Here is a 16,496-nt window from a genome sequence, read left to right as displayed (position 1 = left end):
CAGCTCACAAACTTATTCCACGTTCCCGATTGCCCACCTCATCCAAAGTCTCTTGAGGTACTTAGAGAAAGGATTGATACCGATTTTACGGAGGAAGCTGAGGTCAGCGAGGAATAGTGCTTTGCTTAAAGGCAAGGATGCCATAGAGCTGAACAAATGTGGGGCCCTTGCGTCCCAGCCTCAAATCTTTCTGTTTCACTGCAGCTGCGAGCTGCGAGCCCAGAAGGCGGCTCAGATCAACGTGGGCTGAACTCACGCCACCCACTCACCCTACCCGATCCCGCCAAAGCCATTGCCTCCCCTTTGGCGGCCGCTGGGGAAAAGGGAGAGAACTGCCATAGCTTGTCTCTTTAATGCGCGCCCCCGGAGGCCCGGCGCGCCCCCGCCACTATAACTGGAGTGCATGGAGCAGGCTACGCTCAGAGGAGGAAGGGCGGGCGCTGGGCACCCGTTGACCGACTTTTCCAAGTGTGATCAGTGCCCGTCCGTCCTGCCTCCATGGACCCGCACGGGAACGGCCACCGCTGAGGACCCCAGGCACATTAGGATCCCGGCTGGGTCGCACCCGAGCCGGCTACCGCACAGTGACCCCCGCCGGCTGTGCCGGCTCCCCGCGCCTCTGCCCGCAGCGCTCGCCGTCGGGCTAGGGCTCCGCTGCCGCCACGCCTCGCGCCCCGCACTCACCACCCCATGCTGGTGCACACCTACTCTGCCATGGTGAGTAGTCTCGGGCCCGTAACATACACGGCCGGGGGATCGGGGCGCCTGAGTGCTGGACTTTCCAACCCTCCTGCCCCGCGCCAACGAAATCTCCGAGGCAGGAGGCCGTAGGGACTCCGCCAGCTGAGAACGCTATGCGCAAGTGACCGCTGTCCCCAGCCTGAGGCTCCTGAGCTCGCGGGTGGCTGGGAAATAAACCTCCGGCCCTAGGAAGCGGGAGGGACGGCGGCTGGACCCTCCCGAGCTGAGGAGGAGCCTTCCGGGCTGGGGTCCTTTCAGGTGCCAGTGGATCACCTAACGCACACCTCTCCTTCCTCAGGAGCGCCCCGACGCGCTGGGCGCAGCGGCCGGCGGGGCCCGCCTGTCGTCTCTGCCCCAGGCGGCCTACGGGCCGGCGCCCCCGCTCTGCCACACGCCAGCCGCCGCAGCTGCCGCCGACTTCCAGCCGCCCTACTTCCCGCCGCCCTACCCGCAGCCACCGCTGCCCTACGGTCAGGCGCCCGACGCCGCCGCAGCCTTTCCCCACCTGGCAGGGGACCCGTATGGCGGCCTGGCGCCCCTGGCTCAGCCGCAGCCTCCTCAGGCCGCTTGGGCAGCGCCCCGCGCAGCTGTCCGCGCCCACGAGGAGCCACCCGGCCTGCTGGCACCGCCCGTCCGCGCCCTGGGCCTTGACCCGCGCCGTGACTACGCCGCCGCTGTGCCCCGGCTCCTGCACAGCCTGGCCGACGGCGCGCACGGCCTGGCAGACGCACCGCTCGGCCCTCCGGGGCTGGCGGCCCCCGGTCTGGAGGACCTGCAGGTGAGACCTGAGGGGTCCGGGATCGGTCGGGACTGGCCGCGGTGGTTTACTACCATGGCTGGAGGCAGAAGGTGACAAATGCAGGAACCCGACTTTTCTCCCAGCTCGCCACATCTCACTGGTGACTCCGAGGATGCGTCCCACCTCCTGGGTTAGACGTTGCCTGGCCATCTTTGCCTGGCCAGACGTTGTCTGGCACTGAGTCCGCCAGCAGTGCCTGGGTGGCAGCAACCCTCGGCAGGGACCGAATCACTGCTTTTCTCCCCGCTGGGCCGTTGAGCCACGTTTGGCATCCATGGGGTAGCCTGCACCTGGGGCGAAGAGAGACATAGTAGTTACCGGTCTAAGGTTCAAAATTTCCTTTTTGCACTGCACGGTGAGATGCCCAGGGCTCCAGCTCGGTGCCTAGACATGGCGATTCCTGGACCTGCCCGTGGCCGCCCCAAGCGAAGGTGGTGCAGGTTGGGCGGAGAAAACAGGGACCTGGGGTGGCAAGGGCTTGGGAAGCCATGGGCGCCTAGGGCTTTATGCGCCCTCACCGCCACCCTCTGCTATTTGCAGGCCACAGATGAGATGGGAATGAGCCTCCTAGACCAGTCCGTGATCAAGAAAGGTAAGGAATGGTGTGTATCTGTCAGGGCAGAGCCGGGCGAGATGGTGCAGGCCCTGGGTGCACAGATCCATTTTCTTCACCAGCCATGCCTCCTATGTGTCGCCAGGCTGAGTGTCCACCAGGCAGCCTTCCCGGCCCAGCCAGCGGTTAGGCAGAGGTGCGGGCTTGGTGAGTTTGCCCAGCACCCTGCGGCCTGGGGTGGGCCTGAGCGGGTCAGCCTTCACTGGGCTGCAGCACTGGGAGCCTGGCCTCTCCCCACCGAGGGGGAGGGCACACTTGTAGATCTAGAGTTGATTTGCAGAACAAGTTAAACCACTTCCCTGTTTCCCTAAAAGGTGGGAATGGAAGTGCTGTTCCCACGGAGCTGGGGAAATGATTTTCACTTTACAGAGCCTTAGCATTTCGGAGCCTGGCAGGCACTTTCTTCCCCTTCCTTCCCGGCAGGGCCTTGGAGGCCTCTGGGGGAATTTTCTTTCTGTGGGAGTCTCTTGCAGCATTTAGACTTAGGGGAGCTGGTGTGTGAATACTGTGTGTTAGGGTGTATGCACCTGAGTCAGGGCCTACCTGCTCCTGGGTGTCTGTGTCTATGTGAGTTCAGGGTCCTGTGCGTGTCTGAAATGTTCCCTTCATGGGTGTCCTGGTATTTCTTGGAGTGTGTGTCTGTTTCTGTGAATATGTTTGTGAGGTGTGTCTCTGTATGCTGGTGTGCATTTGTCTGCACGTGGGGGTCTCAATGTGTACAGTATCTCTGTTGTGTCCTGCAGTTTGTTCTTTGGTATCTGAGGATTTCCAAGCATGCGAGGGCCCTCTCTGTGTATATACAGGAGTATTTGTGTGACTCCTGGCATTAGTAAAATCCAGGGACACCCACCTTTTCTGGCCTGAGGACCGAGTTCTGGCCATGCCAGGGGAAGGTGAGAGACAGACAAAAAGAGAGAGACAGCCAGAAAGGAGCAGAGACTCAGAGGGACCCAGGCATTGGGTAGCAGCCTCCTTACCTTTGGGGCAGGTGCGGGAAAGAATTCAGAGATGCACATGAGCCTGCTGTGCCCCAGGCAGGCACTGCTCCCACAGGATTTGGCTCGAGTTGTTTTTCAAATGAGTGAATTCAAGCCTGGGCTCTATTTGCCCTCCACTTGTTCTCAGGGGAGGCCAGGGTGGAAGTGGTGGTGGCAGGGCTGGGGCTGGACTTCCAGGAGCTGGGGCTGAGTTACCAGGAGCTGGGGGTTGGCTGGATGGCCTGGGGTGTGTAGGGGGGGAGAGGGGGGGAAAGGGGGGGGGAGGGGGGGGGGGGTGGAATTGGAGCTGTGTCCTGTGTCTCTTGGAACTGGGGGCTTGGGAAAGACACTAGGAAGCCGGCTGCAGCGCCCCTCTGCTGATGGGGCTTGGTTGGCTTACTGGACAGCGCCTTTCTTGACCCCTGAAGAAAGAGATCCGTCTGCAGTGGGCAAAAGCCTGCCTGGACTTCCTGGCCACCAGAAATATGAGCATGGTGGTGGTCCCCAGTTCCCTACTCATGCTTGGGCTCAAGAGACTGGGAGTCTAGGTTCACTGACTCCCTGAGAAAGGCTAAGACCCTGCATTTTAGAAAAGGGCTTGGGGATCTCTGCCCTGCGCAAGGGTAGAAGGATCAGCTGGTGCTCTGAGCACTTTAACCCGGAACCCGGTCCAAAGCCGAGACAGGAGACTGGACGTGAGGCCTTCCCAGAGCTGGTTTCTCTCAAACAAGACTCCTAGATCCTGGGGGTGCGCCGAAATCCTACAAAGCAGTGCAAAGAACACAAGGAGAGTCCGAACATCCCGGGTGCGGCGCGCTGGCTCCCTGGAGCGGGACCGGGCGGGACCGCGCGGACTAGCGTGCCCAACCGCGGGACCCCAGCGCCAGCGGGACCCCAGCGCCAGCGGGACCCCAGCGCCAGCGGGCGTGTGGCAGAGCGGAGCGAGTGGAGCGCTGGCGACCTGAGCGGAGACTGCGCCCTGGACGCCTCAGCCTAGACGTCGAGTTACAGCCCGCGGCGCTGCAGCAAAGGGGAAGGGGCAGCAGCCCGGCACAGCTGGATCCGGAGGTCGTGACCCAGGGGGAAGCGTGGGCGGGCGACCTAGGGCAGGCGGCGAGGCCCGTGTGCTCCTTGCTCCCTGGAGCCGCCCCTGCCCACACACCCGCTCGGCGCCCCCGGCAGTTTTCACCATGGCCCTCCGCGGTCACTGCGGGACTCGGAGTCGCCGCCAGCCCCGTGGGGAGTGAATTAGCGCCCTCCTTCGTCCTCTGCCCTTCCGACAGCACGCGGAACCCCTGTCCTGTCCCACAGACCTTCGGCGTCCGCCGAGTGCGGTACTGGAGCCTGCCCCGCCAGGGCCCTGGAATCAGAGAAAGTGGCTCTTTGGCCACCAAAAGCATCGGATCCCTGCACTCCCTCCAGCCTGGGCGGGAGGGGCGGCTGAGTCGCTGAAGGTTGGGGTCCTTGGTGCTAAAGGGAGGCAGCTGCAGCCTCAGCCCCGCCCCAGAAGCGGCCTTCACATCCCAGCAGTGGGGGTTCTCGGGCTTGGACTTGGCCAGTGCCGCCTGGAGCACGCAGGGCCCAGACCTGGGTTGCAAAAGCTTCTTTGACTGCAGGCGAGTGTCCGGGAGGGGCGGCCAGGCGAAGCCCCGGCTTCTTACCACACACTTCCGGGTCGCCGGCCAGTTGCACCCGCGATATTGGGCAGGAGATGGCAGGACTGAGGCCGACCCTAGGCGAATAAGGGTGCCCTCCATTTCCTGCCCACATTTGTCACCTCCAGTTTTGCAACTTATCCCAGAGACACAGAAAGCAAGCAGGACTGGTGGGGAGACGGAGCTTAACAAGAATATTTTCCAGCCGAGAAGGGCAGTGAGCAGGGGCTGTACGGGACGCGGAAAGAGCTCAGACGAGGCGCGGTGAGTGCCCAAGGTTGGGTGAGTGCCTAGAGGAGAGATAGTTGAACCGGGCTCAGGAGGTGCTTAGTGGGTGTTTGTTGAATTAATGAGTGATGGGTTGTGAAGTCTGAGTGCACTGAAAGAGGGGGTGTGTAAAAAGGGCTACTTTCATCACACAGGACACTGCATGTGCAAATGCCCTCCCTGTGGAAAAGCCAGACAGGTTAAAAAGGTTACAAACAAATTAGCCGGGCAAGGTGGTGCACGCCTATAGTCCCAGCTACTCGGGAGGCTGAGCCAGGAGAATCGCTTGAACCCGGGAGGCGGAGATTGCTGTGAGCCAAGATCGCGCCTCTGCACTCCAGCCTGGCGACAGAGCGAGATTCCGTCTCCGAAAAAAAAAAAAAAAAGTTACAAACCGTGTGTGGGTTTCAGGCTATACAATCAGAGCTGGAGGGGAGTGGTCAAGGATGAGAACTGAGATGGATCCCTCATTCCCTCTGCAGGACAGTGGGTGGTTACCTACTTGAGGGTGGGGAATCCCTCTCCTCAGGCTCAGCTGTCCAATCTCAGGGGATCTCTAGGACAGGAGCTGATGTAAACAGTAGCCCTCTTCCCTGCTGTCTTTGGCCCTGGAGAAGGAGGAGGAAGCTGGGGAGGGTCTCCACTTCCCAGAGAATCTCTAAGCAGCCAGGACATGGGTGAGATGAGTGAGATACTGACCTCTGGGACAGAATTTGAGAGGGTGCCAAAAAACTCAGTAATCAAGATAAATAGGCCTGGGCGCCGTGGCTCACACCTGTAATCCCAGTACTTTCGGAGGCCGGATCACTTGAGGTCAAGGGTTCGAGACCAGCCTAGCCAACATGGTGAAACCCTGTCTCTACTAAAAATACAAAAATTAGCCCAGTGTGGTGGCGCTCGCCTGTAATCCCAGCTACTCAGGAGGCTGAGGCAGGAGAATTGCTTGACTCAGGAGGCAGAGGTTGCAGTGAGCCGAGATCACGCCACTGCACTCCAGCCTGGGCAACAGAGTGAGACTATCTCAGAAAAAAAAAAAAAAAGAGGCTGGGCAGCACGGTGGCTCACACCCTGTTGTAATCCCAGCACTTTTGGAGGCCGAGGCGGGTGGATCACCTGAGATCTGGAGTTCAAGACCAGCCTGGCCAATGTGGTGAAACCCCGTCTCTACTAAAAATACAAAAATTAGCTGGGTAGGGTGGCAGGCACCTGTAATCCCAGCTACTCCAGAGGCTGAGGCAGGAGAATCACTTGAACCCAAGGGGTGGAGGCTGCAGTGAGCCAAGATCAGGCCATTGCACTCCAGCCTGGACAACAAGAGCAAAACTCTGTCTCAAAAAAATATATTTTTATTTATTTATTTATTTTTGAGACACAGTTTTGCTTTCTCGCCCAGGTTGGGGTGGAGCACCACGATCTCAGCTCACTGCAACCTCAGCCTCCCAAATAGCTGGGATAAGTACCTGCCACCATGCCCAGCTAATTTTTTTATTTTTAGTAGAGGCAGAGTTTCATCATATTGGCCAGGCTGGTCTCGAACTCCTGACCTCAAGTGACCTGCTCGCTTCAGCCTCCCAAAGTGCTGGGATTACAGGCGTGAGCCACCACACTTGGCCTTTTTAAATGAAAATAGTGCAAAAATCCATGATAAACAAAATATCAAAAATTTACAGAATCTGAACTTGCACTTCCACAACCCTTTCTCACTTGCCTCCCAGGCTACTTACTCTCTGCCCCAGAAAGCAACTTTAAAAATGTGCAGGCCAGGCGCGGTGGCTCAAGCCTGTAATCCCAGGACTTTGGGAGGCCGAGACGGGCGGATCACGAGGTCAGGAGATCGAGACCATCCTGGCTAACATGGTGAAACCCCGTGTCTACTAAAAAATACAAAAAATTAGCCGGGCGAGGTGGCGGGCGCCTGTAGTCCCAGCTACTCGGGAGGCTGAGGCAGGAGAATGGCATAAACCCAGGAGGTGGAGCTTGCCGTGAGCTGAGATCGGGCCACTGCACTCCAGCCTGGGCGACAGAGTGAGACTCCGTCTCAAAAAAAAAAAAAAAAAAGTGCAGATAGAGTTTGGACTTTACCTGAAAACGGTGGGAGCTATGGACAATCTTGGAGCATGGGAGTGAAGGATAGAAATTATATTTAAAAGAAACCCTGGGCCGGGCCCAGTGGCTCACGCCTGTAATCCCAGCACTTTGGGAGGCCAAGGCAGGTGGATCACCTGAGGTCAGGAGTTTGAGACCAGCCTGACCAACATGGTGAAATCCCGTCTCTACTAAAAATACAAAAATATTATCCAGGTATGGTGGTGCACACACACCTGTAGTCCCAGCTACTCAGGAGGCTGAGACAGGAAAATTGCTTGAACCCAGGAGGCAGAGGTTGCAGTGAGCCAAGATGGTGCCATTGCACTCCAGCCTGTGCGACAAGAGCAAAACTCCGTCTTAAAAAAAAAGAAAGAAACCCTCCGGCAGTTGATGAGAAGGAAACTTAGTCAGCAGGTCCCAGCAGGGGAGATGAGGAAACTCTAGGGAGGGCATTTGCACATGTTGCGCCCCAGTGTAGGCTGGGGAGCAGGTCACTACCCCTCCCATCTACCTTCCTCTTGCTCCAACCCCTTCAAGCTTTGGACCAGTGGTACCCTAAGTGTAGTGTAAGCAACCACATGCATCAGGACCCCCAGGAGATGCTTGTTAAAAATGCAAATTTCTTGGGCACCACCCCACATTGATTGCATACGTGGAAGTATGGCCCTGGAACTTGCATTTCTTAACTGATTTATTGAGGTAAAATTTACATACCTAAAATCTACACATTGTAAGAATTTAATTTGATGATTTTTAGTAAATGTAGAGTTGTGTAACCATTACCACAATTCATTTTGAGGCATTTCTGTCATTCCCAGAAGTTCCCATTTGTAGCTAATCCCCATTCTCACCCCAAGCCTTAGGCCACTACTGATCTGCTTTCTGTCCGTAAATTTGCATATTCTGGACATGTTCTATAAATAGAATATATAAATATGCAGACTTTTGCATCAAGCTCCTTTTGCTTAGCATAATGTTTTTGAGGCTCGCCCCAAACATTATACTAAGTAAAAGAAGCAGCAATAAAAAGAAACAAACTATTATCAGCAGCTTGTTTCTTTTTCTTGCTGCGTAGTATGCCATTGTATGGGTGTAACATATTTTGTTTATCCGTTGGTCAGTTGACGGGTACTTGGGCTGTTTCCACTTTTTAGCTGTCTTGAATAATGTTGCTGTGAACATTCACATACATGCCTTAGTGTAGACATATATTTTTAGTGCTTTTGAGTAAATTCCTAGGAGTGGAATTGCTGGATTATATGGTCGGTTTAGGTTTAATTTTTAAGAAACTGTCAAGCTGTTTTCTAAAGTGCTGTATTATTTTGCATTCTCACCAGCAATGTGTGAGGGTTCCACTTTTCCACATCCTACACTCAGAATTGTCTTTTTTTTTTTTTTTTTTTTTGAGATGGAGTTTCACTGCCCAGGCTGGAGTGCAATGATGCGATCTCAGCTCACCGCAACCTCCGCCTCCTGGGTTCAAGTGATGCTCCTGCCTTAGCCTCCCGAGTAGCTGGGATTACAGGCATGCGCCACCTCGCCTGGCTAATCTTGTATTTTTAGTAGAGAGGGGGTTTCTCCATGTTGGTCAGGCTGGTCCTGAACTCCTGACCTCAGGTGATCCACCCACCTTGGCCTCCCAAAATGCTGGGATTACAGGCATGAACCACTGCGCCTGGCCTTTTTTGTTTATTTATTGTTTTGAGACGGAGTGTCACTCTGTCACCCAGGCTGGAGTGCAGTGGCACAATCTTGGCTCACTGCAACTTCTCAAGTGATTCTCCTGCCTCAGTCTCCCCAGCAGCTAGGATTACAGGCACGCACCACCACACCCGGCTAATTTTTGTGAACTCCTGACCGCATTATCCATCCACCTCGGTCTCCCAAAGTGTTGGGATTACAGGCATGAACCACTGTGCCTGGCCCCTGTCTTTTTTATTATAACCATCAAGTAGTATCTCAGTATAGTTTTAATTTGCATTTTCCTAATGACTAATAATGTTAAGAACTTTTTCATGTACTTATTAACCGTTCATCTCTCATTTTTAGTGAAATGTCTATTTACATATTTGGACCATTTTCTATTTAGGTTGCTATCTTATTGTTGAGTTATAAGAGTTCTTTATATAATACATTCTGAATACAGTCCTTTATCAGATAGATGATTTGAAAATATTTTCTTTCAGTTTGTGGCTTATCTTTTTCTTCTCTATTTTTAAAATTTTAATTTTTTTTTTACATATTTAAAAATTATCTTTTTTTTTTTTTCATAGAAACAGGGTCCTGCTACGTTGCCCAGGCTGGTCTCGAAGTCCTGGCTCAAGTGATCTTCCTGCCTTGGCCTCTCTAAGTGCTGGGGTTACAAGTGTGAGCAACTGCTCATAGCCTTTTTTTTTTTTTAATTAAAAATTTTTTTAGAGATAGGTCTCACTATGTTGTCCAAGCTGGAGTTTGTTGGCTATTTACAGTTAAGATCATAGCACACTGCAACCTCGAACTCCTGAACGCAAGTGGTCCCCCTGCCTGAGCCTCTCAAGTAACTGGGACTACATCTTCATGCTACCACACCATGCTATTTTCTTTCTTTTTTTTTTTTTTGAGACGGAGTCTCGCTCTGTCGCCCAGGCTGGAGTGCAGTGGCGCGATCTCGGCTCACTGCAAGCTCCGCCTCCAGGGTTCACGCCATTCTCCCCCCTCAGCCTCCAAGTAGCTGGGACTACAGGCGCCGCCACCTCGCCCGGCTAGTTTTTTGTATTTTTAGTAGAGACGGGGTTTCACCGTGTTAGCCAGGATGGTCTCGATCTCCTGACCTCGTGATCTGCCCGCCTCAGCCTCCCAAAGTGCTGGGATTACAGGCGTGGCCACCACGCCTGGCTTATTTTCTTAATACTATCTTTTGAGGTGCAAAAGTTTTAGACTTTGATGAAGTCCAATTTATCATCATTTTCCTTCCTTCCTTCCTTCCTTCTTTCTTTTTCCTTCTTTCCTTCCTTCCTTCCTCCTCCCTCCCTCCCTCCCTCCCTCCCTCCCTTCCTTCCTTTCTCTCTTTCTCTCTTTCTTTCCCACTCTTGATCTGTTGCCCAGGCTGGAGTGCAGTGGCGCTGTCTTGGCTCACTGCAACCTCCACCTCCCAGGTTCAAGGGATTCTCCTGCCTCAGCCTCCAGAGTAGCTGAGATTACATGTGAGCGCCACCATACTGGGCTAATTTTTGTATTTTTAGTAGAAGCGGGGTTTCACCATGTTGGCCAAGCTGCTCTCAAAACTCCCGACTTCAGATGATCTGCCCGCCTCGGCTTCCCAAAGTGCTGGGATTCCAGGAGTCAGACACCATGCCCGGCCTATCATTTTCTTTTATGGGCCTTGCTTTTGGTGTTGTATCTAGGAACTCTTTGCCCAACCTGAGGTCGCGAAGATTTTTCTCCTAAGTTTTCTATTGTTGTTGTTTGTATTTTTAGTAGAGATGGGGTTTTGCCATGTTAGCCAGACTGGTCTCGAACTCCTGACCTCAAATGATCTGCCCGCCTTGCCTCCCAAAGTGCTGGGATTACAGGTGTGAGCCATGACACCTGGTCTCCTATGTTTTTTCTAGAAAAAACTTGCAATTTTAACAAGCCTTCTGGGAGAGTCTGTTGCACACTTCCCTAGGTTCTAAAGTCAGACCATATCTACCACCTGTGGACAGAGTGCCTTGTCTGACAGGTTGAATAACTGGGAGCTCTTGTGTCTGCAGGAGTGTGTGTGTGTGTGTCTGTGTGTGTGTTAACGGCTTCTGCATATGTGACCAGCAGGACACCATTAGATCACTTCAGCTTCAGGAGTCACCACAGGGAATCCTGTCCTGTGCGTGTCGGAGACAAACTTTAGTGTCTCCGCTTTGCCTTCTGTGCTAGTTTAATTCCTGCCTCCATCACTGCCCCTTCCCTGACCCATCTGCTTCCCTAAGCGTGGGTTCCATTCCTCTTGCCACTTAAAAGGGAAGAGGCTCTGAGAAAAAAAGGGACAGGTAGGGAAAGCAGCAAGGTCTGTCACTCATATGCACAAACACATGAGCAATGTCATGTCTGCCCTTATATCTAGCAGCACCTATGTTTGCATAAATCTGGCATCAACAGGAGAAAGCACTTGCAAATATCCGTATGCAGCCTACCACATCCCTCCACACTCCAGCTCATCCTCATTGCTGTATTTATCACAAGGGCATACAGTTTTTGTATAGTCACCCTTTTTTACTTTTATTTTTTTGAGATGGAGTTTCGCTCTGTCATCCAGGCTGGAGTGCAGTGGTGCAATCATAGCTCACTGCTGCCTCAAACCAGGCTCAGTCATTCTGTGGCTTCAGCCTCCCGAGCAGCGGGGACAATGGGCACATGCCACCCTGCCTGGCTAACTTAAAAAATAATTTTTTTGTAGAGAGGAGGTCTCACTATGTTGCCCAGGCTTGTCTGGAACTTCTGGGCTCAAGTGATCCTCCTGCCTCAGTTTCCCAAAGTGTTGGGATTACAGGTGTGAGTTACCATGCTCAGCCAGCCGAGGCCCTAGGTTTTAACAGAAGTTGGATGGAGAAGGCTGCTCATCCTGTTTCTCCGACCCCTACTTCTGGTGAGGGGTAATGGGAGGGAAGACAGTTACTTTGCCCTTCTTTTTATTTTTAATTTATCAATTTGTAAGTTTTTGGTTTTGTTTTTGTTTTTGAGACAGGGGCTCACTGTGTCACCCAGGCTGCTGTGGTCGGCTCACTGCAACCTCTGTCTCTTGGGCTCAAGCAATCCTCCTACCTCAGCCTCTACAGTAGTTGGGACTGCAGGTGTGTGCAACCATGCCTGGCTAATTTTTGTATTTTTTGTAGAGACAAGGTCTTACTGTATTGCCCAGGCTGGTCTCGAACTCCTGGGCTCAAGCAAACCTCACCCTCCCAAAGTGCTGGGATTACAGGTGTGAGCCACTGTGCCTGGCCCAATTTGTAGTTTTATTTGTTTAAAGTCAAGCTCTAGGTATAATTTTTTAATACATGCAGTATAGTTCAGTTTGGGTTCCCAGGGCCCTTGCATCATTAGTTTATTTCATATTCACTTATGGCCACCTGTGCCAAGACCCTGCCCTCGACACACTCATACTTTGTAGAGAAGGCAGCTGTGGAAACAGACCAGGAAGGTTCAGTGCGGTAAGGCCAGGGATGGGGGTGAGAGGGAGCTGGGGGGCAGGAGAGGGAAGCTCTGCACAGGGGATGATGCCTAAACTCAGTAGAGTGGAGAAGGACGCCTGAGAACCAAAGGAGCACTGTGGGGCTCAAAGAGCTCACAGCCTGGGAGTCACCACATCCCAGGAGGCACTTCACACTTGTTCCATTTGGCCTGTGCTGGGTTTTTAAATCTTTGAATCATTGCCAATGCTTAAAAATCCAGAGAGTTCACATAAAAATCCAGAATCCTAGTTTCACAAACGAGCAAAACAAAACAAAAACACAAACAAACCAGGAGCTCTGTGTCCTACTTGGCAGGACTTCGCATAAGGTGCCCCTCCAGCCTGCCAACCTCCCCCACAGCCCACTTACTATGTTACCTGTTGAGCCCCTCCTCCCTTGAAGCCTGGAGCTGTGCTGTCCACCAAGGTGGCCACTGGCTACGTGTAGCTCTTGAGCACCCAAAATGTGACTAGTCTGAATTGAGATATGCTTAAGCATAAAATGTCCATTGAATTTTGAAAACTAATTTCAAACAATGTAAAATATCTCACTAATAATTTTAAAAATATTGATTACATGTTGAAATGATTGTATTTTTTATGTATTGGGATAAACAAAATATACTAAAATGTTACATATTATTTACTATTATACTGATTAAAATTAACCTCACAAGTTTCTTTTTACTGTTTAAAAATGTGGGCCAGGCCTGGTGGCTCACCCCTTTAATTCCAGCACTTTGGGAGGCCAAGGCAGGCGGGCAGATAGCTTGAGTCTAGGAGTTCAAGACCAATCTGGGCGACATGGTGAAACCCCATCTCTATGAAACCCACAAAAATTACCCAGGCATGGTGGCACGCACCTGTAGTCCCAGCAACTTGGAAGGTTAAGGTGGGAGGATCGCTTGAGCCTGGGAGGTGGTGGTTGCAGTGAACTGTGATTGTACCACTGTACTCCAGCCTGGGCAACAGAGCAAGACGTTGTCTCAAAAAAAAAAAAAAAAAAATGGTGGACACTAGGAAATGTAAATGTATACATGTGGCTCACATTATATTTCCCTTGGTCACTTGGGTCTAGAGCCCCGCGGACAAATGGGGACTCAGCAAGAGGGGCAGGCAGAGCCAGAACACAAGGGAGGGTGAAGGAGGCCATTGTAACGTGATGGTTAAAGCTGTGAACTTTGGAGTCAGTGCTGAGAGTTCAAGGTTCATTTCTGCTCCTTACTTGCTGTCCCACTTTAACGTCTTTGAACTTTCAGCACGTGGTCCTCATTGACAGGTGACATTTTGTCCAGCTCTAGAGCTGGGATTTGAGTCTCAGGGAACTGACTGGGCTCTAATGAGTTTTAGGATGGGTTTTCAGCTGCAGAATGATGCATCCAGATGGAAAGATCCCTCTGAACTGGAGCAGGGAGACCAGAGCAAGGTCTGTGGAGAAATTCACATGGGAAGTGAACCTGTGTCTGTGTGCATGCAGAGCAGTGGCCACATCCAAGGCATATAAAGAAATGAAAGTCATAGGATGGGCAGGGGTGGGAGAAAAAAAAAAAAGAAAGCTGTAGGATCTAGTGATGGACGGGATGTGGTGATGGACGGGATGTGGTGATGGATGGGATGATGTGGTTGGGGAGAGCGTTGCAGAGGGTATCACAGAGGTTTCTGGCTGGGCTGCTGGGTGGGGGTGGGGAGGTTTATCCAGAGAGGGAGAGACGAGACGTTCTGCCAGGCTTGGGATCAGGCTAGCCTTTCCTACTTTTGTATTCCTCAGGCCTGGCACCATTCTTGGCTTGCAAGTGCTCAGCCAATATTGCCAAGAGGCTGCAAGGCTAAGAGCACCGCCTTTGAGACTGCAGTCTTGGGTTTGCTATTGGTTCTCCGTCTGCCAGCTGTGTGATCTCAGGCATATTACTTCACCTCTCTGAACATCAGTCTCCTCATCTGTAAAATGGGAATAGTGATAAGTGTAGCCCTTTGTGGGTTGTTCCAAGGACTGAGTGGGTTTATCTATGGGACCTCACAGCAGTGAGTGCTCAGTAGCTGTTAGTCCCAGATTCCACACTCGAGCCTCACTCCTGATGCACAGACGAGGCCTTGTCTACCAAGGCTCTCACCTCCTTAAAGGAAGAGAGGGCCAAAGGATTCCGCTAAAGAAGCAAGTGCTTCAATATTCTCCCTTCCCCCGAGGCTAAGCAGGAGGATGGAGGTTAGAATGCAGGAAGAACTTCCTTTCTCTTACAGCCAAGAATGTCTAAGTGAATTTTAGAAAATCAACTTCTGGCCAGGCGTAGTGTCTCATGCCTGTAATCCCAGCACTTTGGGAGGCCAAGATAGGTGGATCACGAGGTCAGGAGTTTGAGACCAGCATGGCCAATATGGTGAAACCCCATCACTACTAAAAATACAGAAATTAGCCAGGCTTGGTGACGGGCACCTATAGTCCCAGCTACTCAGGAGGCTGAGGCAGAAGAATCGATTGAACCCGGGAGGCGGAGGTTGCAGCAGCGAGCTGAGATTACACCACTGCACTCCAGCCTGGTGACAGCTAGACTCCATCTCAAAAAAAAAAAAAAAAAAAAAAGAAAGAAAAGAAAAAAAGAAAAAATTAACTTCTCAAATTCCCTTCTCTGGTCTTCAGACAATTAGCAGATAATTAGGGAGTGTTTGAGGAGGGGGTATAGCCTATCTCCTGGTCTCCTTTAGCATTCGCAGAGTGACTTGGCAGGAAGAGAGGGCCACGGCTGAAGGCATTCATAGCGTGATAACCTCCCTGTCCCAGGGATGTGGAGCCCACAGTCTCCAGGCCCCTCATTGATGTAGGGGTGGGGTGGGAGGGTGGGGAAGAAAGACGTGGGAATCACGGGTGGGAAGAGGGGATCTGGGGACTCCCTGTGATTGCCCAGCCCTAGGGCCCTAGGGGTCCTGCCTCCAGCTCACACTCATATCCTTACATCCAAGTCCCTCTCTGATGGCATGTGCTAAAACACCAAGATTCTGCTGGAGCTGCTTGAGTTTAAGATGGGACCAGCCTGGTTCAGTGAGGGGGACACAGATTCAAGAGCCAGACAGCTCGGAGTTCAGTCTCCAAGCTCACATCCATCAGTTGAGAGAACTTGGGCGAGTCACTTTCATCTCACCGTGCCTCAGTTTCTCCCTTCATAAAGCAAGGATACCAGACCCTCCCTCGAGTGGGGCTGTGTGCGGTGGTCTCTGGCTCAGCGTTTCCCTCCCCCTGCTCTTCTCCACAGTGCCCATCCCCTCCAAAGCTAGCAGCCTCTCAGCCCTCTCCTTGGCCAAAGACAGCCTGGTGGGCGGCATCACGAATCCTGGTGAGGTCTTCTGCTCTGTGCCCGGCCGGCTTTCACTGCTCAGCTCAACATCCAAGTACAAGGTGACGGTGGGGGAGGTGCAGCGGCGACTCTCGCCTCCTGAGTGCCTCAACGCCTCCCTCCTGGGGGGTGTCCTCCGCAGGTAGGAAGGCCAGCCCACGATTCCCCACCCGGCTGGATCTCTGGCCTCTTCAGGCCTTCTCAGGCCATCAGAGAGGAGGCCAGTCTCACCTAGCCCCCCTGCCTCAGTCTCCCTGGGAGGGGAGGCCCTGGGGATTGTGCATGCTGTGGGGGCCGGCCCAGGTCCCTGGTGGCCACCACGTGTCTGTGGGTCTGAGGTGGGGAAGTGGGCAGAGAAAGAAGCCTGGGCACAGAGAAAGGATGGAGAACTCATCCACACTGGTCAGGACGAGACTGGGTCTGGGGAAGAGAGAGGGCCATCCTCAACCCCCTTCCAGGAAATGAACCCCAGGACCCAAGGCCCATTCTGCGTGGCAGCATAGGGTGTTTTGGGGTGTGGAGCATGATAGTCCATGGTTCGTCTTCCTAGACCTGTGTCTCTTTCTCTCTGTGCATGTCCTTGTGCCTGGGAAGGGTATTTCTGCTTCAGGGCCGTGAGCTTGGATGAGTCTGAGGATGGTGCGTGTGCATGTGTCTGTAGGAGCGGATGGCCAGGAGCATGTGTTTCCATGAGTATGAGTATCCTGTGTTTCTTCTAGTGGGATGTGTGGCCTAGAGTGTGTCCTGCTGTGTGTGTGTGTGCGTGTGTGTGTGTGATTGCCTGTGCGTGTGTGTGTGTGTGATTGCCTGTGCTGTGTGTGTGTATGATTGCCTGTGCTGTGTGTGTG

The 16,496-nt window shown here is 52.9% G+C and overlaps 1 protein-coding gene across 1 annotated transcript in view; it reads left to right on the top strand.

Annotated features, from left to right (window-relative positions):
• Positions 1-421: 421 nt before the first annotated feature.
• TFAP2E (transcription factor AP-2 epsilon) overlaps positions 422-16,496 on the top strand; it is a 22,463-nt gene continuing 6,388 nt past the window's right edge. Inside the window, exons 1-4 of the mRNA XM_023232263.2 lie at positions 422-717; positions 1,040-1,519; positions 2,081-2,132; positions 15,568-15,790. Of these exons, the coding sequence (XP_023088031.1) occupies positions 691-717; positions 1,040-1,519; positions 2,081-2,132; positions 15,568-15,790 (782 nt within the window). The 5' untranslated portion in view covers positions 422-690. The remainder of the gene's footprint in view (positions 718-1,039; positions 1,520-2,080; positions 2,133-15,567; positions 15,791-16,496) is intronic.

The sequence above is a fragment of the Piliocolobus tephrosceles genome, chromosome 1 (assembly GCF_002776525.5).
Source record: "Piliocolobus tephrosceles isolate RC106 chromosome 1, ASM277652v3, whole genome shotgun sequence".
In the NCBI taxonomy this organism is placed as follows: Eukaryota; Metazoa; Chordata; class Mammalia; order Primates; family Cercopithecidae; genus Piliocolobus; species Piliocolobus tephrosceles.
This window is presented reverse-complemented; position numbering and strand designations above follow the sequence as displayed.